At 33.9% G+C, this 15,836-nt stretch overlaps 2 protein-coding genes across 3 annotated transcripts; both read left to right on the plus strand.

Annotated features, from left to right (window-relative positions):
- Positions 1-1,171: 1,171 nt before the first annotated feature.
- LOC145605848 (putative UDP-arabinopyranose mutase 5) lies at positions 1,172-3,957 on the plus strand. 2 transcript variants are annotated; one of them, XM_081661914.1, is made up of 3 exons: positions 1,172-1,534; positions 2,357-2,490; positions 2,694-3,957. In XM_081661914.1, exons 1-3 carry the CDS (start codon positions 1,418-1,420, stop codon positions 3,733-3,735), a joined length of 1,293 nt encoding a protein of 430 aa, XP_081518040.1. In that variant the 5' UTR covers positions 1,172-1,417; the 3' UTR covers positions 3,736-3,957. The 2 variants fall into 2 exon arrangements, with proteins under 2 accessions (XP_081518040.1, XP_081518039.1); XM_081661913.1 differs by lacking the exon at positions 1,172-1,534 and having other exon boundaries at positions 2,357-2,486; positions 2,574-3,957.
- A 7,924-nt stretch (positions 3,958-11,881) lies between these two features.
- On the plus strand, positions 11,882-15,742 carry LOC145605785 (uncharacterized). Its single transcript, XM_081661852.1, has 4 exons — positions 11,882-12,008; positions 12,573-12,693; positions 12,861-13,075; positions 15,232-15,742. Exons 2-4 carry the CDS (start codon positions 12,604-12,606, stop codon positions 15,542-15,544), a joined length of 618 nt encoding a protein of 205 aa, XP_081517978.1. The 5' UTR covers positions 11,882-12,008; positions 12,573-12,603; the 3' UTR covers positions 15,545-15,742.
- The last annotated feature ends 94 nt before the right edge of the window (positions 15,743-15,836 follow it).

Here is a 15,836-nt window from a genome sequence, read left to right on the forward strand (position 1 = left end):
TTAAGTAAATGTGAACAGGCCCTTAGTTGGTGGTATTTAACACCCCTTTATCTAAATACTTCATATATTTTATGAGTATTGACTACATAATGGTAAAATATGTTACAATTAATATGTTGGAAACAAAGAAATTTAAATATGTTAAATGTCTAATCGCCCTTTAATTTAATTTTTCATTAAACCTTTCATTCAATATAAATGTTATGCAAAATACATTAACTAGAACATTTGATGTGTTTATGTATGTACTTTAGAAATTCTATATTCCATAAAAAGCACAATAAAACAATCTAACAACATGTCACACATTAACACTCATAAATTTTACAAACATCACTAAAATATATATAAATGAATATTAAAGTTCACAAAAATGTGTCCCTAAGATTAATAGCTAAACAATAAAAACAATCAACATAATTACTTGGAAGATACTCTATAATGTAATGTATATAGCTCGATCTTAATAAAATCTAATATATATATAAAGGGGAGTTTTTTCCCGAGTTTTTAGAGAGCCACGTAGGATTTTTATTTTTTAAAAATTATTAGAGCGCCACATAGGATTAATATTTTTAAAACGCTACAATAGGATTATGCCACCTAAGATAAGTTAACGTACCAAGTAGGATTATAAATTATAGCTATATCCAATAAATAATTCAAGTGCCACATAAGTATAATTGACCAATGAGATTTTAATACTCGTAGTTACATTAATTAAATACGAAATATTATCTTTTGAGATTAGAAATTTTATCAAATATTTAAAACAAATACGGAGAAAATGATATATTACGTACAACTAATAAAATAACTAATGTAATCACATAAATATGAAAAATATTTTTAAAAAAAAAAAAAAAAATAGATCGACCCGTGCATCGCACGGGCTTCATCTAGTCCAAAATTAATGTGGAGTACAGGGCTGCTCTTATTGACTAAACTCACCTGAGCTGAACTAAACTTATTAGAGCTGAATTGAACTGAACTGAATATTTTATAAGAAAAGGAAATTAGGAGCTGAAGTAAACAGAAAATAAACGTATAAAAACAGGCCCTACGTTGGATAAATCCAATTGGCCCAAAAAAATCCAATAACAATAAAATAATTAAAATGTCGGTGAGATAATAATAAGAAGAAAAAAAAAAATTATCCTTAGCGACTGACGAAAGAGAAAACATGAGTCAGTTGATGATCATAAAGAATGGAATGAAGGAGCGCGTCAATCACGGCACACCTTCATTTTCAATTTCAATTTCCAGATCTCCTCTTCTCCTTCTCTTTCCTCTTTCTCTCTCTTCCCTCCTACCTTCCACGCCATAGGAGAGAGAAAACCTTAAATTTTATTTTTTTCCTTTTTTGAAAAAATAAAAAAATAAGAAAAGTGTGTAACGATAAAAGGAGGTTATATGAATGACAATAACTCCGCCATCTTTGCTCTCCCTCACAATCGACTCTGCTCTTCTTCATCTCTCTTCTTTTTCTGATCTCTCTCATATTCCTGATCACATTCTCTTCGATCTTTTTCGGGTGAGTCTTCTTTCTCTTTCTCATTTATTAATTGATTAGTTTTTTGGATTAGGTTCTTTTTGGTTTGTGTTTGTGTTTATTAGGTTTGATTTTTGATTTGTTTTGTTATCTTTTTGAATTTGTTTGATTTTGATTTTGTGGGAAAGTTTGCTGGAATTGGATTTATGCTTTACTAGTTTATTTTGATTGTTTGATGTTTTGGTTTAATGTGGTTGATGAAGACATAAATTAATTGATTTCTAAGCTGTTAGGGTTAATGTAGCTAGTACTATTTAGTTATTTGATAATTTTTTATTATTGCTTTTTTCAAAGTAATTGTGTTTTATTTTTAGCTCTTGAATTTGGTTGATGAGGATATAAATTAATTGATTTCTAGCCTATTGGGGTTTATTTAAGGGTTAGTGTGGTGGTGCTGGTGGTGTGGGTGGTGTGTCACATTATGTTTATGATGAAATGGTGATATACTGATGTGTTTGTCTTGGTGATTTGGATGGTTCCGGGGTGGCGGTGTGTGTTTTGTTGGGTTTACTCAGATAGATATACCTTAAAGGTATCTTCTTCCGATTTCCGATTTTCGATTTTCGATTATAGGTTGTTGTAGAATGTAGGGTGTTAGGCTTGTAGTTTTGGAGATAGGTTAGAACCTAGAAGTGGTGGTTTTTTTTGTAAGTGACTATGGGGCTATCTGATTGTATTGGTACTGTGAAATGGTTCTCCTTGATCGAGCTGTATAATTGATCATCGTATTTGCTTGGCTTGTAAATCTTCTATGGTTTAGACGTTTGAATAGCTGTAATTTTTACAAAATTTTGTGTTTGGCAGCGAACATTGAACGCTGGGAAATTGAATGAGAGGATTCTTAATTTGTTCATAGCTTCTGGTGACGACAAACTTCTTTCCTTTATCAAGGAGCTCAACATCAGGACAATATATACTCCAGTTATTCCCACCCGTAAGTCCTGGTCTTGGCCTCTTGTTGATTCATTGTATCATAGGTTGAATGTGTTTTATTCTGATGGATACCATTTTTTGCTTTCAGCGTGTGGCGGATACATCTTATAATCTTTGATATCCATAGTTAATTGTTGGTGGACTATAATTGTGTTTTTGTAATACTCCATACTTTGTTCAAACACCCAAAAATGGCAACCCAGTTCAGCATTAAGGATGATGATGTAGATATTGTGATTGGTGCTCTACAGTCTGATCTCACGTCTTTTATGAATGCATGGAAACCCATATTCTCTCGGTTTCACTTGATTATAGTCAAAGACCCTGAGTTGAAGGAAGATCTGAAGATTCCAGATGGATTTGATGTCAAGATATATACGAAAGCAGACATGGACAAGACTGCTGGAGCGTCACTGACTTCCCAGCTTTTCTCTGGCTATTCATGTCGCTACTTTGGCTATCTTGTCTCCAATAAGAAATATGTTATCTCGATTGATGATGATTGCATCCCAGCCAAGGATGATAAAGGATTGCAAGTGGATGCTGTTGCCCAGCATCTTTTTAACCTTGCAGTCCCTGCCACCCCTCTCTTCTTCAATACACTTTATGACCCATATTGCAAGGGAGCTGACTTTGTTCGTGGATACCCATTTAGTATGCGAGAAGGGGTGCCTTGTGCTCTCTCGTGTGGGCTCTGGCTCAATTTAGCAGACTTGGATGCTCCAACACAAGCTCTCAAACCTGAGCAGAGGAACACTAGATATGTGGATGCTGTTCTTACTGTTCCTGCAAAGGCGTTGATGCCGCTTAGTGGAATCAACATAGGGTTCAACCGAGAGTTGCTGGGTCCTGCTTTGTTCCCCGGTTTGAAGCTGACAAAGGAAGGAAAGTTAAGATGGGAAACCATGGAAGATGTATTCTCTGGTATGTGTGTTAAGGTTGTGTGTGACCACTTGAAGTTTGGGGTGAAAACTGGTCTGCCTTATGTCTGGAGAGAGGAAAGGGGTGATGCAGTTCAGAGCTTAAAGAAAGATTGGGAGGGTATGAAGCTGATGGAGGATGCAGTTCCTTTCTTCGAGTCTATCAAATTGCCTGCTGAAGCAGTTAAAGCTGAGGATTGTTTATTGGAGGTAGCAAAACTGGTCAAGGAAAGGTTTGCCGCTGAAAAGAATTCTGTATTTATTCAAGCCGCTGATGCCATGACTGAGTGGGTTAAGCTATGGAAGAAGGTTGTACCAGCCTCCAATTAGATATTTGGAAGGGCAGACGTAGAATTCACTGTTAATTAAGTCATATACAGTAGAAAATGGGAACCTAAATTGGCGATGTTTTACTTGCTAAGGTGGCTGTGCTTGTTCTCATACAGCCTTGTTATCAGAATCGTGTTGATCAGATATTTCAGTACTATGTTAATGGTTGATTAGGGATATTGCCCGTTGTAGGAATATAACTTCTGTGACTTATTTACATGATTACTTTTATCATCTGTCAATTTTCTTTTAAAAACTTACAAAATTTTCTTCTTGTTGCCCAACCCAATTTCTGTTCTGGGTGTGAGATCTGCTTTCTACATCTGTATTTTTAAACTTAGACTGATCCTGTGTCTTAGAGAGGAAAGTTAGAATTTTGCTGCATGGGTGATTATTGCTATTTACAGTACTTTTTTAGTTCTTGATGTGCACTACTAATTATACCGCGGCAGTTGTGTGGTATTATTACTCTCAAATGCTCAAGATCTAGGATTGAACTATGTTTAAATTAGTGCTCCATTTTGAGAATCAACATCAAAATTAGCCTCTTTAAATTGATGTTGAACATTCACTTCTTTGATTAACAGCAAAATTGTCTAGTTTGTTGCCTCAAGCTCTAGGGGCAAGTTTCCTTAGCTGCTTCTTCCTCACCCATGCGGATGCATTTTTTGAATCTGATTGAGCAAATATATTAGCAATGAATTTGGCTTAGATTCGTACTCAATATTACTTGCAAAATACATGCTATGACCTAAAAGACATTGACCTCGCATGTTTTTACCTACCTATAAGATAATCCGTATGAGACAATTTTCTTATACACGCAAGGAAAATTGGACCTTTACGAAGAATAACCCCCTTTTTTTTAGACAAGCATGAAAAATTAATAATTACTTTATCCGTTTCTTTATAATTGCAACACACTATAATTGGAAAGTATTTTATGTCAAAAGTTGTACTATTATCCTTATTATAATCTCATGGGCCACTAAATCATACTCTTAGCTATCTCTCCTCCATTTTAATTGTTTTAAATCACAACACTTTTTTTTTTTAATATCGTTAAAAAAGGGTGTGTTGCAAGTATTAGAAAACGGAGGAATGACATTTTTGTAAAGGAGTAAAATCCTTTTAATAGACAAAGGTAATTATTTAAAAAAGCACTAGTCTATAACACCTTAAAACACAGATTTATGTCCGAGTTAATTTTTGTCTCACAAATTTGACTGCGTGACACATACTTGATAAAACAGATCAATCGCTACTAGTCTACTACCTTAGTTATTTAGCATTTTCTTAACCCTAGTAATAATGAATCAAATATAAACGCATTCTTTCTACTTACATATATATGCTTATAGAAAGGAAACTAAATTATTAAATGACATTAAAATATTTGTAGCTCCAGTTGCAAGGTCAAAATATCTATTTATCTTTGTACGTGGATACTGCACCATTTAACGTTTTTGCTAGTATTATTAGATTTCTAATGTGCGAGCATATGTACACTTCTAAGAATCGGTAAGTCCAGTCATTAAATCCATATTCCTTTTTCATAATCAATCCACTGAATACCTTGTGGACAAGCCAATGCCTCGGCTCAATCTACATGACGTGATACACATTATACTCAATGTAAATCAACTTTTTGATTATGTATCGTATAACCCGTTAAATTATCTAGTTTTATTCACTTTTTACATCAATCAGATGCTTTCCACCAAATGATTTTAAGTGTACAAAAAATGTTTCACAATTGAATCTATATATGACTTTAATCATTTTAATTAGAAGGAAAAAGTATTATCAATTTGGATAGTAAAAATAATTGAATGGAGAAGTTTATTTAGCCAAATAAAAAAGAAGAATTGATGTGTACCTAAATATTATATTGTCACCTAAAAAAACATTTTCTTTTCACAAATTTCTCAGCCAAGGCTTTCCCGTCAAATCCTCCCAACTATAGGACTCCTAAACAATTTCTATGCCTACCAATTGTCATGCATGGTTATATTATATGCTTCTTCCCCTCTTATGTCTATAAAATACCATTCACGTTAACAAGAAGTTGTCTTCCACATTTATCAACAAATTAAAATTTAAGCAAGTCCCAATTCAAAATAAAATTTAAAAAATAACACAAATATATGGCTAGCCAATCTTTCTCTTTTGTTGCTAGAGGCACATCTAATCTTAAAGTTTTTCAGACAATTACTCGAAGATATATTCACTCTGTAAGTCATATGTAGATTAGCATGGTAATTTAATTTGTTTCCTCCATTTACTCTAAAATAATGAAATATTTCGTAACATGCGTGTAACTTTTCCAATTTGATAAGTTATAAATTAAATGTGATTTCACAATTTAGCACATGCAACCATTCTTTTGACTGATATATATGTACGTACTTGGCTTTGATCATTTGAAGGGATCAGGCTCGACCACTCAAGATGCAGCAAGCGCAGCTAAACGAGGTCTCAATGAGGCTATGAGGACCGGCGAAAACCTGAAAAATCAGGCCGCCTCCACCACAGAAAATGTATGTATTACCAAGTAATAAATAGGATCATGCATGCACAATGTTAGTGATGGATGTTACATACATGAAATCTAAGAATTTTTTTTTTTTTTTTGTGCTAGAATAATTAATTTGACAAGGTACATTGTGATGTAAACTTAGATTGCTGACAGTACAAAGGAATCAGCACACGGCGTGGCAAATAAAGCAAAGGAAGCAGCGGAAGGAGCTTGGGAATCAGCTAAGGAAACAGCCCAAAAGTCTAAAGAAAATGTGTTTAGCAAGACTGATGAAGCCAAGGAAACCGTCAAAGAGACCGCCAAACGTAGCATGAACACCAAGAACAACTCTTAAAGGACTAATAATTTAGGGGATCGGATGACAATATATATAGTTTATGTCATAATATTGAATTGATGTTGAACCCCTCTATTCTAGCTAGGTTTTTATGAAATCATATATAACTTGAATAATTTGTTTTGTTTCCTTAGGTTATCTTCTATGGCTAGCTAACTAGCTAGCTAGTAATACATAGTATGAGGTGAAAACTCTTATTAGTTATTAGGATAGTCTTAAAATCTTAACCTGATGTTTAAGACTTAAGTGTCGCTAGAAATTTAATGTATGATTGATATTTGACACAATATATAAACTATATTGAGGTAGAAATGTATGAATGAAATAATCAACATTATCTTCTATATACATCCATACAATATACAGGTAAGTGCACCTAATTAATGGTGGCTTTTTGCTCATTTGATATATTATGAGTAGAAAATGTCAAAATACTCATGAGTGCATTTTGCACCCGAATGTATATAAATCTTTATATATATGAAACAGTAGTGAAACTTCTATACTTTATTGTTTATTTCCTTTTTTTTAATTATTATTATTATATTAGCATTATTTGAACTTTAATTTTATATGATGGTTAATATGGATCCTTCAATTTTAGTTTTAATTTATCATTTGAGATACAATTTCACAAAATGATACCCGTAACAAATTTAAACAATCACAAACTTTTAAATAAAACGGATGTTCAGTAAATTACTGAACATCCGTTATAAAGTGACAATAAAATGTGCAAAAGTTACACTAGAACGCACAAAAGTTACCCTGACATATATAAGATTTATTTATGCTTTATTGATAAATTTGACAAAAGTGACATTAAATTTGACAAAAGTGACACTAAATCTGCTAAAAGTGTACCCGATATACAGTAAATTACTGAAAACCGGGTGTATACAAAAGTTATTCAATTATTGTATTGTGTCTATACATATATTTTCAAGTTAAAAAAGTATTAATTAATACAATGGCGTGATCTAATTCGAAATGACCCATTTGAGTTCAAAGTTTCAAACACAAAATCAGAAGAGATCAAAGCTAACCTATGACTCGAATATTACCACCTAATCCAAAATGTTCAACTCCTTTTGCATGCCCCCGGTTTACAGTAATTTTATTGTACATCGAACATTTTTACGAAAAAGTGACCCTTTTTCTTTATAAAAGTGACCCTTTTTCTTTACAAAAGTGACCCTTTTTATTATAAAAGTGATTCATATTTTCACAAAAGTTACCCCTTTTTTACAAAAATGACCCTTTTTTTCCACAAAAGTGACCCTTTTTCTTCACAAAAGTGACCCTTTTTCTTCACAAAAGTGACCCTTTTTTTCACAAAAACAGAGTATTAAAATAAAAAAAATAAACACAAAATACAAAGGTTACCCCAATGGCTCTACTTTCATCCCGTATCTTTATCTCTCCTCAAAACTAAACATTTCCACCATTAACAAACCTTCAAATTCTCTCTCCTCCATCAAAACCTCAACCCCCTTCTCCCTCTCCGTTACCAACTGCAAGCCCTCATATTTTTCCCTTCATAGTTGTCGTCATCGTCACCTCTGCCGCCATAGTCATCACCACCTCCGCCGCTGCCATGTTTGCCACCATCAAAGTAGATGAGGCGAAATGATAAAAACCCACAATAAGGTATATATGCAATTGGGGTCGAGGTATTCGGAGTTGTTGTAATTCCGGACTTCAAACTCGACAAATCGGGGGATGGGGGGAGGTCAGAAGCGCAGGAATCAGGGGATTGGGATGGTTAGCAAGGTCGAAATCGGAGGGGGACGCCGGATTCTTAGGAGAAGCTAAGGGAGTGGCGACAGGAGTGGTGGTTTGGCAGTTGTTGGTTGTCCCAACTTCCGCCATTCACTAATTTACTGAACACCGGCTTTTTTTAAAAATTTGTGCAAAATGTTTATGACTTATTAATTGTCAGATTAACAAGCACACCAATATGAGCCACCAAAGAGCTACTGAATCAGCAATCATGTTAAAAATCGGATTATATATTCCAATTAATTTGATCTAAACCTAATATGATTGTACCATGAACTCAGGTCGGAAATTTAAAAAATCGAATTCGCACTATACAAACTCCCGTCGGATTCATTTGTAAAATGAGCAATTAGGGAATTAGCTTAAATTAATTAATAAAGATAGTGTTACTATACTACCGACATTTTAATAATTTGGACATTCTTTTTGTCAAAATAAAAATAAAAAATAAAATAAAATGGATAAAATAATTTGTACATGTTAGTTAACCCCCTTCTTATTAACAAATACCTATATATATGACCAATCGTTAACAGTTAACAATCAAATATTTCAATCAAAAACAAACGTACCCTAAACTCACATTTTTACTACAAACAACATTAATCGATCTTTCCTAGAGATTGATTAGATAGCAAATTCATCATCTCTTTCTTTTTTTTTTCGACAAGAAATTCATCATTTCATTTTTATTATTTTGACAGAAATTCATCATTTCTTAGTTAGTTATTGTTTGTTAAAGTCTACTACCATGAAGAAACAAACAAGCGTAAGTAGTTCACTGCAACTTCATCATACTTCTTCTTCTTCCTCTTCTTCTTCTTCCTCTTCTTCTTCTTCTTCTAAGAATGAAGATGATAATGAAGTACTTATTGATCATCCTGAGCTTCGTCATCTCCCAATCAAGAAACGGCGTAAACGCTATCTCCAACACCAACAACAACAACTACAACAACAAGGTGTGCAAGAAGATGAAAAGAAAGAAAATCAAGAAGAAGCCGATGAGCGCGAACCCGAAATTGGGGAATGGGGAACCGTAAGAAGGCGTAGTAGCCTGACTCGAACCGTGCAAGAACCAGCTCCGGATCCTCCAATTGAGAGAAATGTGCAGCAACGCCAACGTGGTAGAAAACCCAAAAATCTAGTAGCTAAGAGATATATATACGACTAACGCGTTAAGTCAATTCATTCGTAAAATCGTAAGTTTGTATATTGTTTGTAGTGTTATACATTTCAAGATTCTCATGGATTTGAGGAGTATGAATCGATTGTAATTTTTGTTAAATGTTGTTTTAATTTGGTTTAGTTTCAATCGATCTCGATCTTGCTAGTATGTACGTGATGTACAAGTTTATTGTATTGTCCGTTGTTGCATTGTTGTTTTAATGCGAGTTAGTACTTAGTAGTGTGTAATTTTGTAAGTAAGTAGTATGTAATAGTGTGTCATTTCATTTGGAAATAATCGACTTATATTGTTGTTATTATATAATCAATTAGAATTTCATTTCGATCTTTCTTTAATTTTCAGTTCAAATGGATATATATCGATAATGTACATGTTTGAAATGATCTTGGTACATTCATGTATGTGTTTGTATTATTATTGAGCTAATAAAACTTTTTCTGTTATAAGTTGTACTGCATTTAACTTTTATGACTTTGATTAGCAGTAGTGATTAGTGTTTCGGATCCATACCCACTAGGCCACTATCCGTATCCGGCCTAAACCCGGGCTGAAACCACTGTCCAAACAGCCCCCCAAACCGCCCATACAGAAGATGACCCGATAACGGTTGGGGTGGACCGTAGGTGTAGGTCAGAGATGATAGGGACTAGGGAGAGCTCAAGGGATGTATGGGATTGAATCTCAGAGATGCTACATACTCTGTAGAATACCATACATTTCTGTTGTCCTTCGCTTTATTTATTTATTTTTATCAAGAGTTTATGAATCAAGTAATTTTACATATAATAGCTTGATTTAACCCAAAATGAATTACCACTTTAAACCCAAACTTGAAATCATGAAGGCAAGGTTTCAACTATTTCAATAGTTTCTATCCTAGCTTAATAATTAGGACAGGCCACCTATATTATTTGAGACTTTATAAAATATTTTCTAAGTCTTTCTATTCTATCCATCTAAATTTGATTCTCTGCATGTACAAGAATAGTAAGAAAAAAAAAATTCCATTATTATATCCAATCATGTGTATCTTATTGTAATCATGGTTCTCCATAAACTTTTAAAAAAATCGGGTGTACAATAATTATTGTACATCCATTTTAAATATCTCTTAAAATGATCAAAAGTTACCCCTAAAATGAATAAAAGTTACCCTAATATGTATAAAAGTAACCCAATACAAATAAAAATAATCTACGTTATATTGGTAAAGAATCACATTTTAAATGACTAAAATTCTATTATTAGTAATTGAAAGTAATTTTATCACCCTTATAAAACTTTTCTTGTTCGATTTATAAAAAAAATCATATTATATTCAAAGTTACCCAAAAAAAGGCAAAAAGTTACCCTAAATTGGCTTAAAGTTAACCCTTTACTGCTCGATGTACACTAATATTAGTGTAAACCGGATGTATACAAAAGTTTTTGTTTTCAATAATACATTCTCTTGTAATATCGTGTTTCATGTAGAGGCCACTTTTCTTTGAGGCAGTTTGAGAAGACTCAAAGGAGTAGTCTATATATAAAAAATTGTTTGGCTTTCATAGGAGCCATGATAATTATATACAAAGGAAAAGGTTCTAGAGATCGATTTTGAACATAGATGGGGCAACAAAGGCCAAAGGAAGCTCTAGCTTTGTCATCCAGGCCAGCCAGGGTGGTGCAATGACATGAGATCATTTGGGTATTTTTGTCTCAGCAATTCACCCATCTCTACGAATAATAGTTGTAAGTTGCACTACTTCTAAAATTAGTATTAGAGTTACGAATTGGTAACAAGTTAATATAATGATCCAACACTATAATTTAGCAGCATGTGCTCTAACTCTTGAGTGTATTTGAAGTTTTCCACAATAAGTGATGAGCTTAATTTGTTCACTTGACCAATAATCTATTGTCACTTACGGGGTATTAGTAATTAGTGATCGAGGATTTGAGGTGATTTGAAAAGGAAGACGGTTTACATTTTACAGGAAAGGAATTATGTGTTCCACTAATTTACGCAAAACCATGAACTTGGATTACTCTCTTAACAACATTAACTAAGGTTGTGATTTTGCCAGCTTTATTCCACCTTATACATTTAAAACTTATGGTTAATTTTTTTTTTATTTTTCCTACTCAATATGATTTGATATTATTTCTTATTAAAAAGATGATTTGGAAGCATAAAAAAGTCAAAGGGTGGATTACAATAAGAAAATCTTGATCATATAGTAGGATAATATTCCGTATTTAGAAACAAAATAACCATATGATTATTACTTGAATTAGTTAATATACTTTGTATATTCAAAGAAATGGACCCACTTACAGTTACGATATTGGCGCTGTTTCAATCTCTCTCTCTCTCCTCTATTTATATCGCCTTATCGCAAAAATTGATCCCAAAATTCATCGTAACCCTAGTTCCATCTTCAGTACAGGTAATGTGATTGTGAATTTCTTTCTTTTCGATTCTATTTTCTTGCTTAAATTGTTGTTTTATTGTAATATTTCTGGTGAATTACTCAATTTTGTGTTTAATTTGTATATTGATTGATTCATGATGTTGTCTCTTGTTAGGGTTTCTTACTTTCGTGTTCCAATTTAGAAATGTAATCGACAATTTGTTTGGAATTTTGCATTTATTGTAGATGAATTGATGAGTGTCAACGGAATTTTTCGAATTTCCCATGTTTTGTTTTGAAATTATGATATAATTGTAGGGTTGAATAGAAATTGGTTGACCATTTGTTGATGAATTTACTAATTTCTGATTTTGTTTTAAAATTTTGGTAGTTTTGATATTAGCTTCCATTTCGTTGTGATTCTTTTGAATTACCTATAGATCACCATTCACCTCTGTTACTGATGTCAATTCTGGTCTATAATTGATTTGATTGAAATGATTAGCTTGCGATTTGATGATTGTATTGCGGTTACCTACTGGAGTTTAATCACTCAACTGACAAACCTAGAATCACCTTTTTAAAAATGCCCTTTTGCAGGCTAAGGTCAGGAGTATCTTTGGTTGCAAAGATGGCATTTACCATGAAACAGATGGCTCTCATTACTTCCTTTTTTGGTGCCTTCTCCTTCATATGCGGTGTTATTGCTGAAAACAAGAAGGTATGTCGGTTTTTTATGGAGTATTACTCATCACTGACATTGCAGTTATCTGATTTTATTTTGTTTTGAATCACGTGCTGTTAATCCTCTGGGTTTTGTGGATTAACTTTACAATTGAGTGCTTTTTATTTTTAGCACGAGTCTATAATTTTTTGCTTTTTGTGCAGCCTGCAGCAGGAACACCAATTCCTGGGAAGGGTGTGGTTATCTGCAAGTATCCCTCTGATCCAACAGTTGTTCTCGGTTATATTTCGTTTGCTGCACTGATAGTATCTACTGTTATTGGGCACATCTCGATATTTTACCCATATAATAAGAGGGCTATTCCATCTGGTGCCCTCTTCCGTAGCAAAACCATGTTCGTCTTTTTCAACATTGCTTGGTATGTTTTCCTCTCTTGATGTGTTTCATCAATCATCATTACCTCTAGTTTTATTTTTGCGCTTATAAGGATCATGGTGTTTGGATTTTTGGTAATTTCACTGTGCAGAATATAGTTTATTTCTTATTTGATGTCAATTAGAGGTGGTTATTGGACAGGGTAGCCCAATGATAATAGGGTCAGGGCCAAGCTTATAAGGCTTTTAATGGATAGGGCTATTAATGGACTGGGCCCTTATTAGGTAGGGTCCATATAGGGCCAACATGTTTTTCCAATTTAGTTGATAAAGAAAATACATACTGTAAAAATAATTATATAGATTAATTTGTATTCATATGTATTTAATAATGGCTTTGTCCAATATTTATTTTAATTGATATTTTGTAGGCCCGCCCATTATCGACCCATGACCCGCATTGGCATGACCGTATATTGACCCTATAAAATGTGACCCTCTTTGACCCTGACCCGCAACTGACCCGCACCGACCCTGACCCTGACCCGACCCGCCCAATAACCAGGTCTATGTCAATATATAATGCCTTCTCCTGCATGGAATTAAATTTTATGAATTGTTGATTGGCGTTTTAGCTCAGAAGCAAGCATGTTTCTGTTGAATGTAATTTTAGTTTATTATTGAATCTCTCTGCTGACTTATTAAGCAGGATGGTTAGAAAGCCATTTTAGTGTCTTATTTAAAAGAATAGATTATCTTCATCAAGGAGAAAATTAGTAGTCCATTTTCATGGGCCTTTAAAACTAGAGGTCTTTCTACTTTTCCAGAAGACACAACAGCTACATCAATTGGTTTCACACATGTAATCTGCCACAATCAAACTAATCTGACATGGACAAATTCAGAAGTTGAGAGCCTTCCATGAGAGCCTCAAACAAGACGTTTTTTTTTTCTCTACTGGTAACTTCCATGAGAGCCTTTGCCTCTGTTTGCAGAGGTGAGGAGAGCAAAATCAGTTGCCTTGCCTTACCCTATACCTTTTTTGCAGTTTCATCTCACTAATTTGCCTATACAAGCTCTTGGCAAGTGTTGTTTTGCATTTTCTTTGACTACTTGCTAATATTAAATAATTATTGATCTGTCAAGTGCCTGAATTGAGGATGAAGCTATTTTATCATGTTTTGGCCAGTGGCGGATCCAGAAAAAATATTTAACGGGTCAAAATACATTTGCTGAAATTTAATGGGGTCATTTAATACTAATACAAGTTATTTTTATAGGGAAAAAATTAATTTTACATAGGATTTTTTTTTTAATAATCAAGTGGGGTCATGGGACCCCACTCAAACAGTGTGCATCTGCCACTGGTTTTGGCCTCACAAGTCTGTCTTCTGGCTCATTACTTCAATTTTTGTCCTAATTAAATTATTCTCAAGTACTCCCTTGGAGATATGTGAAGGTCTGAATCTAATATCTCTATTGCTAAGTATACAGTCATTCCTCACAGTCTATGTGCACTGCGCTATTTTGAGGTTTTTTTAATCTCAACACCCCCCCCCCCCCCCCCCCCCCCCCCGGTTTGAGCTAACTTATACTTTATCTGTCTGGAATTTGCTGTGTATAGTTTTTGTTATTAGTCAGTAAGAACCCATCTAGGATTCTTGAACAAGAGGTTCACACCCTCTTTTTAACTATAGTTGGTATACAATTGCTGATGATTTCACATTTACACATTGTTTGGTCAGTATATTTGAGGAGGGAAAGGGAGGAGAGGAAAAATGGCGGAAGAGATAGGAAGGTGTAGGGAGGGAAAGAGTAAGCTACCCCTAGTTCTACTCCCTTTACTTTCCCGTAGTCTTATCTTAATATGGAAAAATATATCCTTCACTTTCTTTCATATCTTTTCATCCTAACATAGTTTTAGCTTTACATAATAGTGCTTGGTGGAATTCAGTTGTGTACTCGTGTGTAGAATATACAAATATTGTTTATATTTCAACCTGCTGATAGTGAGTACTATTTTCATTGCCGTTTTAGAAATTTTGATTAGGCTAACAATTTTAACAGTGATTATGTGTTTTTAATGCCTACAATAGTGTCATGTGAACGGCAAATGTTGATTCATGGCAGTTTTAGAGATAGCATGGATTGGTTTTAAATTTTTTATTTTTTTATTTTTTTTATTTTGCCTTTTAAATAGGGTAACTGCTGGGTTAGCTGCCGCATTGCTCCTGTGGCCAACAATAACTGAGCAATTCCATTTAAGCCGTACTGTACATCACAACCCTGACTATGCCTGTCCTACTGCTAAGACCGGGGTCCTTGGTGGTGGTGCCTTTGTGTCCCTTGACTCATGCCTCTTTTGGTTGATATGCCTCATGCTGGCTAACAATGCTCGAAGTGATTACTTTGAGGAGGTTGAAGATTCTCAAAAGGGGGGGAGCGCCCAAGTTATTAATCTTGACATCAACCCTATTGGTCCAGAGGCCTTGAAGCATACCAACGTCGCATAGTTGCGTATTTTATGTGAATGGCACTCTTTGGTTACAATCCTTTTAGAAGAACTTGATTTGGAAAAATCAAGAAATAAATATATTGTTGCTAGATTGTGAACACATCATTGGTTTTTCTTGTATATAGGTTTACGCGAGTTTGTATTGCTCTTTCACAAGAAGAGAAAATTCTATTGGTGTGAAAAAGTTCCTTGTCTATTAATGATAATGCATATCTGGACAAATTTGGTCAAAACAGAATCCTTTATGCTTCTATAACAAAAAGTTTTTATGTTATACCATTTAAGATATG

The sequence above is a fragment of the Chenopodium album genome, chromosome 22 (genome assembly GCF_948465745.1).
Source record: "Chenopodium album chromosome 22, dcCheAlbu1.1, whole genome shotgun sequence".
Taxonomy (NCBI): Eukaryota; Viridiplantae; Streptophyta; class Magnoliopsida; order Caryophyllales; family Amaranthaceae; genus Chenopodium; species Chenopodium album.

What these genes read in the sequence shown, in the direction of transcription:
- LOC145605848 (XM_081661914.1), top strand. Translation starts at nt 1,418, where the DNA reads ATGACAATAACTCCGCCATCTTTGCTCTCCCTCACAATCGACTCTGCT. An exon ending in TTCTCTTCGATCTTTTTCGG is followed by an intron (nt 1,535 to 2,356) that starts GTGAGTCTTCTT and finishes TGTGTTTGGCAG; the next exon opens with CGAACATTGAACGCTGGGAA. An exon ending in CCAGTTATTCCCACCCGTAA is followed by an intron (nt 2,491 to 2,693) that starts GTCCTGGTCTTG and finishes AACCCAGTTCAG; the next exon opens with CATTAAGGATGATGATGTAG.
- LOC145605785 (XM_081661852.1), top strand. Translation starts at nt 12,604, where the DNA reads ATGGCATTTACCATGAAACAGATGGCTCTCATTACTTCCTTTTTTGGT. An exon ending in TTATTGCTGAAAACAAGAAG is followed by an intron (nt 12,694 to 12,860) that starts GTATGTCGGTTT and finishes CTTTTTGTGCAG; the next exon opens with CCTGCAGCAGGAACACCAAT. An exon ending in GTCTTTTTCAACATTGCTTG is followed by an intron (nt 13,076 to 15,231) that starts GTATGTTTTCCT and finishes CCTTTTAAATAG; the next exon opens with GGTAACTGCTGGGTTAGCTG.